We start from the raw sequence: 19,470 nt of genomic DNA on the forward strand, positions 1-19,470 counted from the left end.
AGTCTGTAACCTGAAGCGCCTGTAACCCGAGGTACCACTCTAGTCTGTTCCTTATTATTCGTGAGCAGTTTGTATTTATCTTTTATTTATTATATTTATATACCACCCTTCATCTGAGTATCCCAATTTGGCTCTGGTCTCTAACTTGTAAAGACTCAGCAGTAGGTTCTGAATGTTGAACAACTGCAACTCCAGTGTGCATTTGTGCGCATTAACAATGCTTTAAATGTTTTATTTATATCACGTTCCTGGTGATAATGCTTAAGGTAGCTCATCATCTTTTTTAGAAAGATCATATAAAGAAAATAGTTGACAATTTAACAACGGACGTTAAAAACAGCGGCAAAAACCCCAACCAGCATTTGTCCCAGGAACTTAAAATGGCTTTCTAGTATCTAAATGACAGTGTAGGCACCAAGCAAAATTCATGGGGTAGGGGGATGACATGTTCTCTGATATGGCAAACACCCTGCTCCAATTGCTGCCTGTTCAGCCAGGAGCAGCTGAAGCAGGACCTTCAAGGTTGGTCCAAACAGGGATCAGGAACCTGTGGCCTTCAAGATGTGGCTGCACTACAACTTCTATCATCCCTGACCACTGGCCACACTAGTTGTACCTGATGGGAGCTGGTGCCTAACTGTGCGGACCATTTTTTATCACTGTAACTTGGTTGAATACTGTCACCTGCGTAATTATAGTCAAGGCACATGACAAACACCGTAACCAGAGGCTTGCAGCACTGAAGACTGGGCCAGAGTTAAAACAGGACTTCAGCCATGACATCAATAAAGGGTCTAAAAACGGAACTGGAAAGCAAAGTGCAAGCTAGGGGGCACATCTGAGCTACTGCAGCGACACAGAGGGAACTACAGCACATCCCAACTTGTACTGTACCACGATTGGAGTCGAAACCTTTTCTTTCTGTCTTTTTCTTGGTGATGCTGCTATGCCTATAACAGCTGTGTGCTGAGTAAAATTCAGGAGGTGCCACTTTTCCTACCATGGAGATTCAGCGATGAGGAAACTTTCACCTGTTGAATTTAGGAAAAGGGAGGGTGCTGGCAACCACACAGTTACACATTTACTCACGTAAATAGTCAACATGTACCAACGGAATGTATTAATAGGATTTCTCTTTCGATACCAAGAGAAAACCTTGCCTCTGGATCAGGCACCCCCAAACTTGGCCCTCCAGCTGTTTTGGGACTACAACTCCCATTATCCCTGACCACTGGTCGTGTTAGCTAGGGATGATGGGAGTTGTAGTCCCAAAAAGCTGGAGGGCCGAGTTTGGGGGTGCCTACTCTGGATATTTTGGCCTGCCCAAAGCACTGAGCCGCGCACCAGTAGCTCAGGACTGGAGCTGGGGGTCCATACCTCCGCTTCTAGCGAGGCTGCCGCCGAGGCAGGTGGCAGCAGCAACGGCGCGTTGCTGGTCACATCGATGAGCCTGGCAGAGGCAGAGCCCCCGCGGGAGCTGCTGCTGCTGCTTCTCATGCTCCCCCGGGGCCGCCACGCGCTAGACCTGAGCTGCGCGGCTTCCAATGTTCGATCAGAACTTTACCCGGGAAATCGACCGCGCGCGTCCTCAGCACAAATCTTGCTAAGCGACGCTGGTCTCCAGGGAAACAGGCACACACTGCAGAGCTTGTAGATTGGAGGGGACGGCTGATTAGTTCTTCTCGCGAGAGGTCTTGAAGTTGGATTTTATCCAACTGAATAACGTTTGTTTGTCTTCCCCTCCAAATGTTTGGGAACTGGGCAAGGAAAGCATTGCCCTCCGTATCAGGTTAGGCTGGTGGTGGCACCAGAAAAGCTGGCGAGGCTTAATGACTTCCAACAGTTTACAGGCTGAGTTAGAACGAAAGTTAATTTGTAATTTCCTGCAGGTGGGTAGGGAGAATTTGAAACGCCTTTTCCACACATTGTATTGTTGCGCTTTAAAATCTTGTATTCTTAGCAAATTCTCTATGCGTTTCGTGCACACTTTAAGTGCTATAGGCGATATACACCTAAGTATGAAACAGTCCTAAGTTTAGAGCTTTGACGACAAATGGCTGCTCTTTTTTATTCTTTCTTTTAAAATATTATATCCTGTTTTCCTGTTTCATTGTTTTTTTAATGATAAAAATGTAAACATATCAAATATATTAAAAGCTTAAACACTTTAAAAGGAGAGCAGATACAGCATCATAGGTATTCCACGGAGCAAAAAAATAGAGTTAGAAGGAAGCATGAAGGTTTTTTAACCAAATTCTCTGCTAAATGCACAGTCTGCAGTGATGCAACCACAGTATAGTCGACAGATATTGCTGACATACGGCTGGCCAGCCTCTGCTTAAATACCTCCAGCAAAGGAGAGCACTTCTCCCTAGGTAGTTGGTTCCTTGTTGAACAATTTCTACCTTGGGAAAGTTTATCCTAGTGCAGGGATGGCTGGCCTTTCAGATGTTGTTGGACTGCAATTCCCAACTATTGGAAATGCTGGCTGGGTCTGATGGAAATTGGAATCCTACACCATCTGGAGGGCCACAGGTTAACTATCCCTGTCCTATTGTTTATCTGAAATCTGCTTTTCTGCAGTTTCCACCATTGGTTCTTCTTTTGCCCTCTGGAGCAGTAGGGAACGAGTCTTCAGATATCTGAAGACTGCCATAATGGCACATCACATCAATTGCTCCACTTTTGCCTCCATCTCTAACCGGTGGCCCCCAGAAGGTTGCCCAAAACGGAATGTGGCCCTTGGGCTGAAAAAAAATCCCCACCCCTGCTGTGACTAACACATAAAGTTTGTAAGTACCTAGCACAAATGATCCTGGATTTCTTTGCCTGAAATCTGGCACATTTCTTACCTTTCCTTATGCCTGCAATTTTCAGACTGATTGCCCTGCCCCGCAATGTGAACCTTGCCCTTTCAGGAAAGCCACTGCAGCTATCCTTCTGAAATTTGGCAGGAATAATGTCCCCAGAAGGGACGCTATTTCTTGCAAATTTCATACAGTTCTTTCTTTATATATATATATAAATTAGAGAGTGATCCTTTAAGGTATTTAATCAGCAATGGAACTTCTGGATTTATTTGTCTGTAATTTATCCACTCTGGAGGGGCTACCGTGCCCTCAGATTTCATCTGCTTTTATAAAGGGGGTATGAAGGTATACCCGTTGTTTGAATTCCTGCTAGTGAAGTGGGGTCTGGGGAGAGGAGGTAGAGAAAATGAAGTGGACTCGAATGGATGAATTGGATTGGAGAACCCACTAATACACTGAATGGAAGCTTTCTGTTTTACAAACTGCTGAATCCAAACTGAAAATTAGGCTGGTACATAACCATATTATTTTACCTTGCTAAGTAGGTAAGGAGAGAACTGATGGCATGAAACAGTGTTTCAAATAATGACCATTTTAATGATTGATATCCTACCTTGTCCTCCCAAATCGTGTCTTTTAACTTAATACGCCAAAAATTGGGATCTTAAAGTGCCGACTGCGAAAGAATTCAGCTTCTATTCCCAATTACAATTAACTAGTTAGAACTGAGGCCAGCTTATGAAATTCATTAGACTTCTAGGTCATCTCCCTTAGAAATCATATTTCAGCCCATAAAAGTCTATTGGTAAAGGTTTGTAAAATCCAGAACACTTAGTAAAAATCTCAGATAAGCCTTTAATCTTTTTGTGGAAACTTAGAAAACAATTTAAATTTTCTACTTGGGCAAGCTTCCACTAGAGTCCACTACTCATTTTTTAATTATTTATCAGTAGTGGGAGTGTGGGATTTTCATGACCCTCTTTAGATATATTTTAATCAGCTTTTTAAAGTGTGCCAATTTCCTTTCCAAAAGGAGAACTCTCTCCTATTAATAAAAAGAGAAAGGAGGGAACAAAGCCTTTGTTCTTCTTGTGGACCACTTTGCCTTGTCTATGATAATCGCCAGAACTTTGGACAGGATGTTAGATAGATTAGATTTTTTTTTGCTGACTACCAGATATCCATGTACCCAAGATTTATTACAAACTGGCATTCTACCCGTAACATATGTAGAATCTTGTTTATAGAAGATCTTCAGAAAGAGGGAGGGGAGCAGATATAATTAGTATGTTTTTACTACCACTACATTGCATGAATAGAGATGTTATCATCAGGAAGATCAAGCTTTTGAGCTAAGAAAAGTACTGCGTTTTCAGACTAAAATGTTGAAAATGCATTCTATTTAATTGCCTCTATTTCTAGAGAACATAAAAGATTCTAGCATTTGCTAAGCACAAAACCTACAGTAACACAGAGAAACTGTGACTTGGCTTCTGACATGTCTGAATATGTATATATTATTTGTGTAGTTATCACTTCTGCATGCATTTATCCCATGCAGCATCAGTAATTCTTAAACCTGTAAACTACTATGAGACCTCATACACAGATGAACACGTGTAATACACTGAAACCATATACTTTATGTGTATTTTGTATGCATTGTGAGGAGCAGCAAGTCTACAAATAAAAATGGCTTTTGGTGCAAAAATTCACATTATTTGGCAAAGTGAGACCTTTTGTTCAGTCTACAGGACTCTGTAAAGTGTCATGTACATTGGTAGCATAATAAGAAACTGTACCAACACCTGAAAGTTCTTATTATAATGGTATGATTTAACTGTAGTCTAGTGATGCTGGTGTATGGGACACTGGTACAAAAACTGTCAGATACAGGGAATGTATGGCTCTCCAACAGGTGCTCAGTACCCCTGAACACCCCTGGTGTCTGCTGTGGGCCAAAGAAAAAGTGGTCTCACGTATGTTTATGTTCTTGCCTACAATATCAATTTTAAATATAAATATATAGCAAACACACATACACATACACAATTTTCATCAGGGCCATAATATGCAAGAAGGAGAGATTCCATATTTTCATCTTCCAACACAATCCTAATGAAATACAGACACAGAGCTATTAGACTTAGGAGAAAAGCTCAGCTAATAACTTAATTTTTTTCATAAGGCTTGTGGTTAAGAAAAAAATGGGTTAAAGTTAAACCTCCCCTCTGCATGTTGTGATCTTGATGGCAATCATGTTCTCTTGCTGCTGGTGTGGCTTCTAATTAGCATTTTGTATCTCATCTAGTTTGATTGTGTGTTGTCCCTATAAAGTAGTGATGGATAATGCATATATTAAATGCCACAACAAATACAATGGGTGTGTGGCTAGCTCCAAAGCTAAATGGTGACATAATTTTATGTCTTTGAATATGATGGGGCAAAAATCTAATTGAAAGACAACCATAGGCTTTGGAATAAAAAAATTTTTTACACACCAGGAATGGTAAAGATTCAAGGATTTTGAGGATCTAAATGCAAGACCACATGTTTAGATCTATTTAAAAAGAAAGCAAATTGAAGGCTCAATATCTGAGGGCTCACACAAGGCCTCAGATAGTGATATGTCTAAAGGCAACACTTGCCCACAGAAAGGTGGGACAGTGGCAGCACTTATGGAGGTCGATTAGAGACTCTGATTCCTATACTGACAGAATTTGCCAAGCCCTAATATGTGACTGGACCACTGCATTGGCACCACTTGCACAGAAATTTGAAAACCTTTCTAATCAAATAAAAGACATCTTTCAAACTGCAAATGAAGCACTGATTTTTGCCACCACTAATCAGTCTGAAATACAATAACTGCATATGGCCACGAATTCTTGCCCTACAGCTCGAGGAACAACCAGAAAGAAATAGATGTAAACATTTTTAATCAGCCTACCAGAGAATTAGGAAGGGTGAGATATGACCAAATCATCTGTGGAACACTTTGGGTGGATTGGATACTAACATTGAATATAAATACCCTCAATCAATAACAGATGTGGAGAGGCACACAGAGTCCCTGGAGGCTTAAATATTATGCAAAATGTGATTAGAGGTGATATTATGTACTATGCAAATTGATGATGCTATATGGAGAACAGGGTTTGTAGATTGTCTCAAAAAGTCATTATTTGTCACAGTACAATAGACCTAGTTCTCACAAACAGTACAAGAGCTGGTAAACCTATGTCTGGACAGTTCCATTTTGGACTGTGCATGTGATTTAATGATTTACCATTCCATCATATTGAAAAGTGGGGATAAGGGTTTCTACACATAGAAAACATAGGTTATCCTTGACCATTAGCAATGATGACTGGGGCTGATGGGAGCTGTAGTCCAAATCATCTGTGGAACACTGTGTTGGCTACACAAAGAGGCATATTGGTAACATTGTATCAGAGAAATTGAGACACAGCTGTAGCTCAGTGGTAGAGTAGCTGTTTTGCATGCAGAAGGTCCCAGGTTCAATCTCTGGCAACTGCTGGTAGGGATGGGAGAGAGCCCCTATCTGAACAGCAGCTGCCAGTCACTATAGACAGTATTGAGTTAGATGGACCAATGGTCTGACTGAGTGTAATGTAGCGTCCTATATTCCTATAAAGGTTATTAGAAACTGAACTTTGTTTCACGAACATCTTCTAGTTTAAGGTACAGACTCAGGTATACGTCTGTTGGAAAATAGCTATTGTGATTTTGAGAGGCTACCTTAAATAGACATTGTTTCCATCCCAAACATGGGCCTGAAATTGGATTTGAATGTATCCTAATTATCATCCAGAGCCATCCAAAACACTCCCTCTCCTGTTTCTTTAATCCACGGATGGGGAAGCTATGGTTGTCTAACTCCAATCAATTCTTAACATTGGGGCTGATAAGAGTTGGAGTCTCAAGAACATCGGAAAGGGCCACAGATTCCTCATTTCTGCTTTAATCTACTGTTGACCAATGCATGCAGCTGCTATACTGAAGAAATTATTGAGATGCTTATTTACATGTGTTATTTTATTAAATTTTGTCCAAAGCAGCTATAAAAATGTCTGCTAAAGAACTGTAAATGTAACATATAACACAAGGCAAAGTGCTGCACTGTAATAACTAAAACAGTATAAGAAGACAGATGCAGGCAAACCATTAAAACATGCACTTCTTGACCCTACCCAAAAATATTTTAAGAATAGAGGAAAGATAGCCTTTAAGATGGTTCTGATACTTTAAGAATAACAGGGAAGGGTTTGTAAACTTTCACAATTGCACACAACTTTAAAAATCTGAAGATCTGTAGAAGAAAATAAATAACATTAATATTGAACCCCAGTAAACCTTCCAATCTTAAACATCATAAACAGTGTTCATGAACAGTGCAATGCTTTACACAAGCCAATCATGAAGCAGCATCAAACTGAATTATTCCATATTTCCCAATGATCATCCATTCAGGTTCAGTTTTAGTAAGCTGTTCACCTTGCCCAGGTTTCAGCCCAACCTGGATATCACATTTTAGCGTTCTTAAGCTACAGAGAGGGGCAGGGTGAAAATTGTTCAAGGCTTGATGGAACGGCACTGTGAATTCCCACTTCCGATCAGCTATCAACTTTCTGTAGTTCAAATCACCTTTAAAAACAATTAAATTTGACTTCTGCAATTCACTGTACAAATCAGGAGCCACTTGAGCCATCCTACAATATTCATGCGGCGAGGTCCAGAACAAGTGATCATGATAAATCCAAGCGCCATTTTTCAAATAGCCCTCCCAGCAGACACCACACCTAGACAACCCCTTGTGATTAGCTGACTGCATTTGCTTAATTGTCCAATTCAGGTCACGCCTTGTAGTATCTGACACATACCATGGGATGCTTTTTCCATGGAAATGAATTTCAGTAGCTAACTTGGAGGATAACAAGAAGTCAGCCAGTATAAGGTCAGCAGTAAGTTCAAAACCAGCATTATCCAGGACTATGTCAAGTCTAGTAGTCTGCTTATTCATGTTCTTTTTGTTTATAAGCAGTGACCAAAGCATTTCCATGTGATCCACCAAGATAAAAGGTTTTAACTCTTCCACAGACAGTAATGGGTCAGACTTCTGAGAATTATCTGCCCCAGCTGACATTGACAGGTCACACTTATTACCCCACAGAGAAACCTAAAGAAGGAAAAAGTACACCTTAATCTGTATGCCAAGTGATCCTTGCTCTACTATACACCATGTGCATCTTCGAGGACTGCAGTTGAGGGGCTACTGAGAGTTCTGCTTGTTGTAACAGGAGAAAGTAGGTCAGAATTGGAGTATTTCTTTTTACTTCCATTGAAACCAATGTGAAAAGGCAGTGGGTTAATTCCCAAGAGGCAAGTATAACATTAATAAAATTTAATAAGAAATGTAAGAAAAATGAGAATTAATCCACTTCTTTTGACCTTGAACAGGCTTAGGAAGTAGCAGTTTCTCTGCCAAGACGCACTTACTGTTCTTTCAGGTTCCAATCCACTAAGCTAGGGAACCTCAGGCTCAGGGGGCCAATGTGACCCTCCAGTTCTCCTTCCTCCTTCTAATGTGTTATGTATGAAACACCTGTTAGTGAAAGAACGTAACTAGTGATTTTGGGACGCAAACCACAGAGCCTAGGACTTGCCGATCAGAAGGTCAGTGGTTCGAATCCCCACAACGGGGTGAGCTCCCGTTGCTCAGTCCCTGCTCCTGCCAACCTAGCAGTTCGAAAGCACGTCAGAGTGCAAGTAGATGAATAGGTACCCCTCCGGCAGGAAAGTAAATGGCATTTCCATGTGCTGCTCTGGTTCGCCAGAAGCGGCTTAGTCATGCTGGCCACATGACCCGGAAGCTGTACACCAATGCTCCCAATAAATCGAGATGAGCTGTACGCCAATAAATCGAGATGAGTGCCGCAACCCCAGAGTCGGTTACGACTGGACCTAATGGTCAGGGGTCCCTTTACCTTTAACAAGTGATGTTACAGAAAAGTTGAGGCCAAAGTGTAATTAATATAGTTTCTGCTGATGCATTTAGCAGTTTTCTGCAGATGGGTTATATGATTAATCTCTCAGTATAAAGCAGACTCCTGATTTAGCTAAGAAGGGATGGGGAACCTGTGGCCCTCCCAATGTTCGACTTCTAACTTCCATCATCCCCATCAAACATGGCCAATATATGTGCCTTCCTGTAGCCCTATTTCATTTTGGAGAGGCCTTTAAATGTTGTAGAAACTTTCTGAACCTTCTCTCTCACAGTAAAAGCTGTGGCAATATTTTTGGCAGCATGCCCTAATCAGGTTTTGGCAAAGGAGAGATCAATACCTATGAATTAATAGTTTGGCAAACTACAAAAACAAGAAGCAAGCTAACGATAATAATTGATATACTGTTTTCTGAAGAATCATCATAGGAAGGTATGTGTATGACTGAGAATAAATGCCAGAAACTCTCCATAAAAATATTTTTGCCTTAGTTGTTAAATCCACTATGTGCATGGAACAGATTTGGGGTTCCATGTATTATTCCAGGTCATTTGTCATGCTTGTTTCTGGGTCTCAGTAGTAACTGAGGTTTATAAGATAGGAACTCACTTAAAATGATTCTGATGGCCTGAATAGTTTCTGAACATATTATCACTAATGGTTTCCATTAGGTCATATTTGAAACTAGATATTTAAACTGGATTTTAACATTACAGAATATGTGCAACAGATAAATTATTTAAACAAAAAGTACTGCCAATTTTACCTGTAGCAGCTTCAAAAATTCTTCCTTCAGGGATTTTTCATCTAGGCCCTTTATGTTTTTCAACAGCTCTTGTAGATAGGTGCTTAAAACAATAATAGCTTCCTGAGATTCAAAGAAACCATGATCCTTTTCTTTTTTAAATACATCATAGTCACTGATGGGTGGACTAAACAGAAGGGATAGAAACATAATAATACATTAGTCTTTGACATCACTAAATGCCAAAAACTTTCTCCCATAGCCGTTGCAGTCTCTGCTGAGACTGTAGTATGTCATGTCTAGTATGGTGCTGTGGGATCAATGTAAGCTGATGGGGCCTGAAGATGTGGACACAGTCATGGGTGTAGCAAGGATTTATGGGGGGGGGGCAGAACCTCGGTTAGTTAAGTATTTTTATTGATTTACTTGCTCGGGGGGGCAGTTGACCCCCCCCCGACTACACCCACGGACACAGTGCTTGCAGCAGTGTGTTCAAGCTCTCTTGACAGGATAGGTTCAGAATGTAGCTCACAGTTCTCTGTATAAGGGTCCCAGGTGTCCTGAAGGAGAGAGTAGTGTGGTCACTTCCTCTTTTTTTTTAAAGAGATTTTCTTGTGTTACAAAAGAAACAAATAAATGGGGAAAAGTACATATAGCATCTCAGTTTCTGAGCCTTTTTCACAGTTCATTTACATTGTGTATGAGACACTGTCATTCTAGAAATGCAGTTGGGGGAAAAGAGAGGGGAGAGGTGGAACAATAACGTTACAGTGGATGCTCAGGTTGCGAACGTAATCCGTTCGGGATGCACATTCGCAACCCACAGTGGCGGGTCTGCACATGCATGGGTTGCGATTCGGCGCTTCTGCACATAGCACGATTTAGTGCTTCTGTGCATGCGCGACCGCTGAAACCCGGAAGTAACCCCCTCCAGTACTTCTGGGTTTCGGCAGTCCGTAACCCCCCCCCCAAAAAAAAGCAACCTGAAGCATCTGTAACCCGAGGTATGACTGTATTTTGTTCTATTGCATAGCGTTTGTGTATGTTATCATGTCAGCATCATATGGGTAGAGCTTTTATTTGTACATTTAATTTTTATTGGCATTGCGAGAGAGGGTCCAGAGCCTGGTTGGTTGCATTCAGTTGGTTTCAGGATGGTTTGTTTGTGAGTGTGAGGGTTGTTGGGTCAGGTTAGTCATATTTCATATGCTGCTTGTGGAGGGGATAGGTTGTTGTCTTGTGCTGTGTATGTGATAAAGGGGAACCACTGGGATGAAGGCGTCACTCTCCACTTGATAAGAGTTGTGTGCTGCTGATGGAAAGCCTGTTTAAAAACCTATCTTGGCTGACTATAGCCTACCAGGCCAAATTCACAGTTTTACTGTTAGTATATAGACCTAAACAGCTTGGAATCAGCTGACTTGAGGAACCACCTTTCCCCATATACCTGATATTTTAAGTTGGAGATGCAGCTAAGGGTTCCATGTTTGTGTTGCTTCTACAAGACAGAAGGCATTTAAGCATGATTGCACCTAGGTTGTGGAACTCCTTGCCTATTACTATTAAGCAAGCACCATTGGTACTTTGTTTCAGCTGCCTATGTTAAGACTCTTGTTGACACAGTACTTTTCTGCTATATAAAGTAACTCAACTGTCCAGTGATATGCAGTTTGCTGCTGGCAAACTATTTTTGTGTTGTTTTATGGATGTGTTATGCTCGCCACTGCTTACTATCTGTTATATAAACCTATGTACTTACTTCTGAGCGAGTGCCTCATGAATTCTACGATACATATAACACTCTGTATATAGCCAAGGAGACTGAAACCAGCTTGGTGGTCCATCTGATAATTTTTGATGATATTCTAAGCACTGGTTCCACAGAGTGGTGTCAGGGAGGCTGTCATTCAAGGCAGTCAGTGGCTTGTCTGCCTGCAGCTCATCTCGTAACTTGGTCAGAAGGACTATAACTTTCTTCTCTGCTTCAATACCTTTCTAAAATAAAGTAGGAAATTAATATTTTCAATCAAATGTGTGTGTTGATAAAACTTACTCCCCCCCCACAAAAAAACAAATCTTATTTGATAAATAAAGTGCTTTCAGCACCAGAACAGCTATAAAAAGTCTTTTTCTCAGGAGTTCCTATCAAAAGTGCAAATCCAGAGGGCATAGCTCTCAGAGCAGGGAACATGACAAACAACATAGTATTTGAATTAAGCTGAAAGAACATTGGCATTGCTAACCTGTCTGTGATACTGGATGTTAATCAAGTAAATATGATTTAAAGTTAGAAACAAATTTCTAAGATGGGGGTTGCCAACCCATGGGACATGGTGGTGCCTGAAAGACTTTAACTGGTGCCCCTAGACACGGTAAGTTATAAAGGAAAATGTAGATATGCTTATAAGCAATTTCTGTGAAATGAGCAAACCTGGCTGCTTCTGTCAGGTGTTTTTGCTGATGAGTGAAGTCAGAGCTGTGGTTTGGGCACTAGGTAATAGGAATCCACAGTCTTAAAGAGAAGCTGTTTCTACCTCCCCTTAAATGTCCTTTTCCTTTTCCTGCTTCTGTCTTGTTTTGTGTGCAAAACTTCAACAGATTAGGCATGCAGTCCTGGGAAGTTTCAGTGTGATTGTATCCTTAATTTTGTGTTATGCCATAGCCACTCCCATAGCAGTCATGTTGCTATATTACACCTCCCATGGTAGCCATTTTGTGACAGGAACCCCCAGCATGGTCTCAAAGTTAAAAACTTAAGGCCAATGAAAATACCTGGCAGCAGATTCAGGACAAAAGAAAATGCTTGTTCACACAAAGCATATTTTATTGATATCACTGCGCACAATATGTGACTGCCACAAGTTAAATGGCTTGAATGGGAATGGCAAATTCATGGGGAAGAAAAGTCTTATCACTATCTAATAGTAACAATGGCTACAGAGAACCTCCATGTTCAGAAACAGTTATGCTACTGCAAGCCAGTTGATAGTGAAAGGCAGTGGAAGTTGCCTATTCCCTTCATAGTATCTAGTTTGCCACTGGAGAAGCATAATGCTGGATAAGACAGATCTCTGGTCTGATCTAGCATGGCTCTTCACAAGTTCAAATGAAAGCTGATGTTTTCTAGGCATTTGAAACAATTATCAAAAGGTACAGGAAGACCTAAGATTTTCAATAAAATATCAAGAGAGAAAAGGTCAAATATACTTATTTCTTACTTCACCATGTTCTTCAAAGAATTCATTTTTATGTTGCTCCAGATTATTGATAACTCTAGTCAGGATTATTGGCAGCTTGTCTTTAATTGTATTGTATGCAAAGGATCTATGAAGAACAAAATATTATATCTATATAATATCTAAATGTATTTGTATTGTAATGTATCCTTTTCTTAGGATTTAAATATTTTTAATATCTCAACTTTCTCCCTGTGTAGGACCCAAAGTGGCTCGCAGCATAAATTAAAACATACAACTAAAAACATAGTTATAAAGAAACATTCCCTGCATAGTCTGCTTCCTAAACACACATCACAGTAGGGTTGGTTGGCCCATTATGGAATATAGAGCACTGTCCTATCATCGTCTTGGCTCCTGCCTTCTAACATAGCCAGCCCAGGGGGTGGACCTGGTTGTCAGTTTCCTCCTCCTTAGCCTCAGTGCTTTCTTTGTGGAGTTTGGAAGTAATGCGAATGGGTACAAAAGTAGGATTAGTTGGTCTCCCCTGTCATTAGCTTTACCTACTGTTGGCTCCCTACCAGTCATCAGGTCAGGAATAGAACTATTAACGTCCTATGTGGACACTTCCACATAGCAGTTTCTGGAGTGAAAAAACAAAAAGCCAAAACTATTGGATTTTCCAAAAAAACCGTAAATTCATGTTAAATAGGGAAATACCTTGGTACATTTTGATGTGGCTGTGAGGATTCAGGTAAGGAGCACAGTGTGCACATCACACTGCTGTATGGAAGAGCCTTCATTCCCTTCATCCAACTGTCATTTCCCAACTGTCACTCCATGCTCCCTCCAACTCTTATATTCTAAGTTGTTTTTATTATCTGTATTCTAAAACGATTCGTTTTTCTATTGTTTTAATTCCCTTACACTTTTATTAAGATCATTTTTGCAAGTTTTTAGCTTTTCATATTTCATCCGCCTTGTTGTCATTTGTGCAAGCCGCTTTCAATCCCGGTCGGGGGGGGGGGAGGGGAATATAATAACAACTGTCCTGTTGAACACAGTGGGATTTATGCCATGAGAGAGAAAACGCTTACGATGCTCTTGCTAGTCAAGGAGCATGGAAAAGTGATTTAAGATAAAATCTTATTAAAGCCTTGCGCGAAAAAGGAGACTTTGGACACCGGCCATGTGCCCAAAGCAAACGTGGCACAGGAGCTCAGGGTCTTGGTAAGAGCGGGAGGAAGACCCTGGAAGAGACCTGGACACACGCTCCCTCTCCCAGCCCCATTTCGCAGAGCCCCAACGAAGCGGCGGCACGCACCCCTTGAACTTGCCCGCGAGCTGAGGCGGCAAAGTTGCCGCCACCGGCGCCGCCATTTTGCTCACTGAGGCGCCTTCCCGGCACGCCACCCGGCGCAGCTACGCGCTTTCCCAAGCAACGCCTGTTCTCATTGGTCGGCGGGTGTGTTCCCTCGCGCAGCGGCCTTAGAAAGGGAGCAGAGCGAAGCAGCTCCTTCGGTAAGGAGGCAGAGAAGAGGGGCGGGGGGCGGGGTTGATGTAGAGGAGCGGAGGATCCTCCTTCTCCCCCCGCCTCGGGAAAAAGAAAAAAAGGTAACAGGTCTCGTTCTGAGTGGCTATTTGAGATGCGCGCGCATGGAGACGGCTCCGATTAAAGCGCCCGTCCCAGGACTGCGGCGGTTCCCCTGAAAGAACTTCATCTGTCCTCTTCCGCCCTCACTAGGACCAGGCACAGCTGGCTTCCGCCAGCAATCCTTGGCGCTGAGTAGCTGCGGAGCGAAGAGACGCGAAGTGAGCGGGGGAGGGGAGGGAGTTGCGACTGTAGGTTACAGCTATTCCTAAAAAGTAAGCTGCAGAAGGTAGTTAGGATTCTTGTGTATATTCTATAACCGCAGATTTACAAAACGGGACACGCAAGGGAGAAGGGACCGAGAGGGAGAAGAAAAGAAAAATTTAAACTCAGGCGCCAATTCTTAGAACAGTTGTTCTTATAATGACCAGCTGGCACAATTGATGGGTAGGAGGTGCCTGATAGAGCTAGGCTTTCAACAAAGCTGATGATGGAAGGAACCTTCTGCCTCCCAGCTCGCCCACTGAGACAGTTTGGTGGAATGGCTACACTAAGGGGACAGTTGAGGAAGAGGATGGAGCCAGAGCTGGTCACAGCAGAGCCAATGGAGTGAAGTGCTTCTAAATTATATATGCAGGCAGCTACCTTTTTGTGCACCTCCAACTGATGCATGACCCCCAACACGTGTTGTTTTCAGCACTGGAACAGGCTTAAGTGCAACCACAGACAGGGAGTTGCTTGTCATTAATGGCTCAGTTTAGATTATCCCATGTAGTCAGTATCCCTGAACAAGAGTCTGGGCTCTGCAGTAGACTTAAAGCTTAAGATCAATCTAGGCAAGACAAACTTGGAGGAAGAGGGACAGACTATACAGATGAGGAAATATTGGTCCTGGGTGCATACTCTTTTTTAAGGATGAAGGAAGACCCTTGGACCTGAGATTGTTATTGGAGAACCAGGTGGCAATATTAGCTGATTCTTAATAATTACAGGAACAGAAAATAGATATTGTCACTGTCTCAGTGGCAGGGAGGTACAGAGGTGACAACCCAACTTAGGTGCTCGTGTAATTTTGTACTGTTTGCATCCTAATGGACTCCAACTAAAGAAACCACTGCCAGACCACAATTTTAGCATCAATGTGGGTGTACTAGAGGGAATGTTGAAAATCCATTTTGATTCTACACTTAAAAGATAAAGCTGCTTGACTATCCTTGCACCATGACTTTGAGGAGGTCCGCTGATAGATGCTGGTGTTGGAAAAACAAGAGCTTATTGGGATTGTGGGACTGTTTCAACAACTGAAAGTACAATTGAAAACCCAGAATGTATCTAGAATTGTGTAAGATGACTGCACCTGAATACCTTGTTGTATCATAAACCCATCTACTCAATAGTACTAGATTAATTTATAATAATCTAAAGCATATTATACCATAAACTGTTTCACAAGTCTCGTTCTTTAAAATGCGGACTACAGTAGTGTGTGTACAGTGGTGCCCCGCAAGACGAATGCCTCGCAAGACGGAAAACCCGCTAGACGAAAGGGTTTTCCGTTTTGGAGGTGCTTCGCAAAACGAATTTGCTATGGGCTTGCTTCGCAAGACGAAAATGTCTTGCGAGTTCCTGCGGGGTTTTTTCCCTCCCCCCCCTTTTCCCCAAGCCGCTAAGCCGCTTATCAGCTGATCCGCTAATAGCGCTAATCCGCTAATGGGCTTGCTTCGCAAGATGAAAAAAACCGCAAGACGAAGAGACTCGCGGAATGGATTCTTTTCGTCTTGCGAGGCACCACTGTACTTCTCTTGGGAATTCACTGTTGTGATTTCATAGACTGCCTAACCAAATAGACAAAAACCACTCTTGGATATTCTTAGCAGCACCAAAGTGGCCTCACTGGAGCGCAGACCTGAGCAGTGTGTACGAAGGTCCCTACCCCCCATTGTTGACCTCGCTGATGTAGTCCAAAGGAAAATAGAGCGTACAAGGTGCCATCCAACCCAATGACAATTGTTTTCCAACTAAATAATATAACTGCCTCCCAAATGCTTAAGCAGGGTAGGGAAGGCCCTTTCCTCCTCACATTTTCCTCTCCTATCTGCTGCAACACTCATCCATTGCTAGATCTCCTCCTCTGCAATTAATGAAATTACTACCTACCCCATCTCTCAAAGCGCCTGAGCGTAAGCAGGAAGGGGAAAATGGGAATGGGGTCTCACCCAATTGCCAATAATCATGTCAGGGCAAAGCCTTCCATCTCTATTTGTAGTTAACCACAGTGCTACTTAAAGCATAGCGTAGCTAGCAAGTGGAAAAAGGTGTTCCTTATATGCCAGGTTACTTATTTAAACTACCACCAACTGATGCAGATACCTCTTATACTGGAGAAAGAATTCAAGTCAATCCATTTGAATCCATTTATTTATTTAAGCTAATCTTGACCAGAGAGGTTCAGGCAGCTTAAAAGTAAGACTTGAGCTACAGAAAAGCAAAAATTTTTAGCAAATCAAAGTGCAATATTTTGCCGTTAATGTTAGAATAGAGGTCAGACAAACCGCAGCTACTAAAGCTGCTCTCAGTGTTTCCTCTGTCAAGTATTTTTTACTTATAAATATCTAAGAATAATGACATTTTCGTTTTTTAAGACCATGAATACCAGAAAAGGGTTTGTAAAATGTCACAATTGCACACAACCTTAAAAATAGCAGTAAGACCCGTAGAAGAGAACATGCACATTGAAAGCCAGCGGTCTTTCAACCTTGACCAACAAAAGCATTTAGCACAGCCCTGTCCTTTAAACTTTGCATATCAATCATGAAGCAGCATCAAACTGAATTATTCCATATTTCCCAATGATCATCCAATCAGGTTCAGTATTAGTAAGCTGTTCACCTTGCCCAGGTTTCAGCCCAACCTGGATATCACATTTTAGCGTTCTTAAACTACAGAGAGGGGCAGGGTGAAAATTGTTCAAGGCTTGATGGAACGGCACTGTGAATTCCCACTTCCGATCAGCTATCAACTTTCTGTAGTTCAAATCACCTTTAAAAATAATTAAATTTGACTTCTGCAATTCACTGTACAAATCAGGAGCCACTTGAGCCATCCTACAATATTCATGCGGCGAGGTCCAGAACAAGTGATCATGATAAATCCAAACGCCATTTTTCAAATAGCCCTCCCAGCAGACACCACACCTAGACATCCCCTTGTGATTAGCTGACTGCATTTGCTTAATTGTCCAATTCAGGTCACGCCTTGTAGTATCTGACACATACCATGGGATGCTTTTCCCATGGAAATGAATTTCAGTAGCTAATTTGGAGGATAACAAGAAGTCAGCCAGTATAAGGTCAGTAGTAAGTTCAAAACCAGCATTATCCAGGACTATGTCAAGTCTAGTAGTCTGCTTATTCATGTTCTTTTTGTTTATAAGCAGTGACCAAAGCTTTTCCATGTGATCCACCAAGATAAAAGGTTTTAACTCTTCCACAGACTGTAATGGGTCAGACTTCTGAGAACTATCTGCACCGGCTGACAGTGAAAGGTCACACCTATTGCCCCACAGTGAAACCTAAAAGAAGAAGAAAAAGTACACAATCCCTGTGAGCTGAGTAATGCCTTGTTGCACTACCTATCACATATATTTAGATTCAGATTTAACGGCACACTTGAAAAAGCTGGATTCCCAGTAGTCAGCTGTTTAGCAGAGAAGAGCGTCTGAATCAATCTCCTTACTTCTGAACAACTGATTGAGGGGATTCAATCTTACTTTAAAAATATCAACTACCTTTGTTGGATTAATCTGGGGAACCACGCACACAGCACCCATTTACATAAGCTATTCCATATCACGATAGGGTTAAGGATAGGGATATGGACACTGAAGCCTCCTTCGAAGTACATATATCCCTTATTTAGAGCAGGATGCTGATTTATGTGGGGGGGGGGGGGAATCATTTTATTATTTATTCAATTTATATTCTGCCGTTCCCCAACCCAGGGCAGCAAATCATCTTCTGAATTGTGGAGCACAGCTAACTCCCAAGTTTCTAAATTCAAAAGCAAAAACTACATCCATCATACTTTAGTCTCAAGTTTAGGTAATGTTTATTAGTTTTCAACAAATGAGCATCACATCAATAACTTTGTCAGGACACCAAAATCAGGTTCCAATGAGGGATAAGTGACAACAGATTATAAGTGAGAGAAGAAAAACAGAAGGAATGTAAATGCTATTTTGTGAAAGATAATCAGGGGAAGCCATGGGTATAGCAGAAAATAAATTTCAGAGAAATTAACATCTCAAAAACATCTATTTCAGAGCTGTGAAATAATTATGTGCATGAAAAAGAATTATGTGCTTGTTTCTGTGCCCCAATATTAGAACTGCAGCCAATGATATAAGAATTTTACTCACCGTTTAAAACAACATTGCAGAGAACAGTATATGAGTTGTTGAAGGATCTCAACTTTCTTACAATTATTCTGCTGGCATGGAATAATTTTTCAACATTTCTTATCAGAAATGTGATACGTCTCCTGTTTTACATTAGGCCATCTTTGAAACAAGAAACTTAAAAATTATAGAATATGTGCAACATTAAATAAACAGTAAGTATTAATAGTTTTACCTGAAGCAATTTAAAAAATTCCTTTTTCAATAAATTTTCATCTAGCTTCTCCACGTTTTTCAATATATCTTGCAGATAAGTACTCATTAGAATTATAGCTTGTTGAGATTCAAAGAAATTGTGTACCTTTTCTTCTTTAAACACATCAAAGTCACTGATGAGTGGACTAAACAGAAAAAGGGGAAAACATTAGTTTTTGACCTTAATAAATACTGAAGACCACATCCACATGTTGAGCTCCCCGCCCCGCCAATTGCTTACCCTGTGACATGGTGCTATGTTGTATACTTCCACACCCCAGCTCAAAGTCATTGGCCTCATTCACAAAATGCTAAGCCAAACCACTGCTAAATATACATAAACAAGTATACTTGTGCAAAACTAGGGCACTTCACTCCTTCTTGGGTCCTGCTGTTGCTCCGCTATTGGGAGCTAAGCCATGGTTTGGCTTAGTGTTACCTGTGAATCTTGGCTTGTGGTTTGTCTCACTC

At 41.4% G+C, this 19,470-nt stretch overlaps 1 protein-coding gene across 1 annotated transcript in view; it reads right to left on the bottom strand.

Annotated features, from left to right (window-relative positions):
* LOC310673745 (coiled-coil domain-containing protein 170-like) overlaps positions 1-19,470 on the bottom strand; it is a 58,789-nt gene that overhangs the window by 33,758 nt on the left and 5,561 nt on the right. Inside the window, exons 4-9 of the mRNA XM_083432336.1 lie at positions 18,980-19,145; positions 17,162-17,919; positions 14,095-14,244; positions 12,800-12,905; positions 11,341-11,576; positions 9,603-9,768 (exon numbers count right to left, since the gene is read on the bottom strand). Of these exons, the coding sequence (XP_083288462.1) occupies positions 9,603-9,768; positions 11,341-11,576; positions 12,800-12,905; positions 14,095-14,244; positions 17,162-17,919; positions 18,980-19,145 (1,582 nt within the window). The remainder of the gene's footprint in view (positions 1-9,602; positions 9,769-11,340; positions 11,577-12,799; positions 12,906-14,094; positions 14,245-17,161; positions 17,920-18,979; positions 19,146-19,470) is intronic.

This window comes from Podarcis tiliguerta (assembly GCF_965153285.1).
Source record: "Podarcis tiliguerta genome assembly, chromosome: 3".
NCBI lineage: Eukaryota > Metazoa > Chordata > Lepidosauria > Squamata > Lacertidae > Podarcis > Podarcis tiliguerta.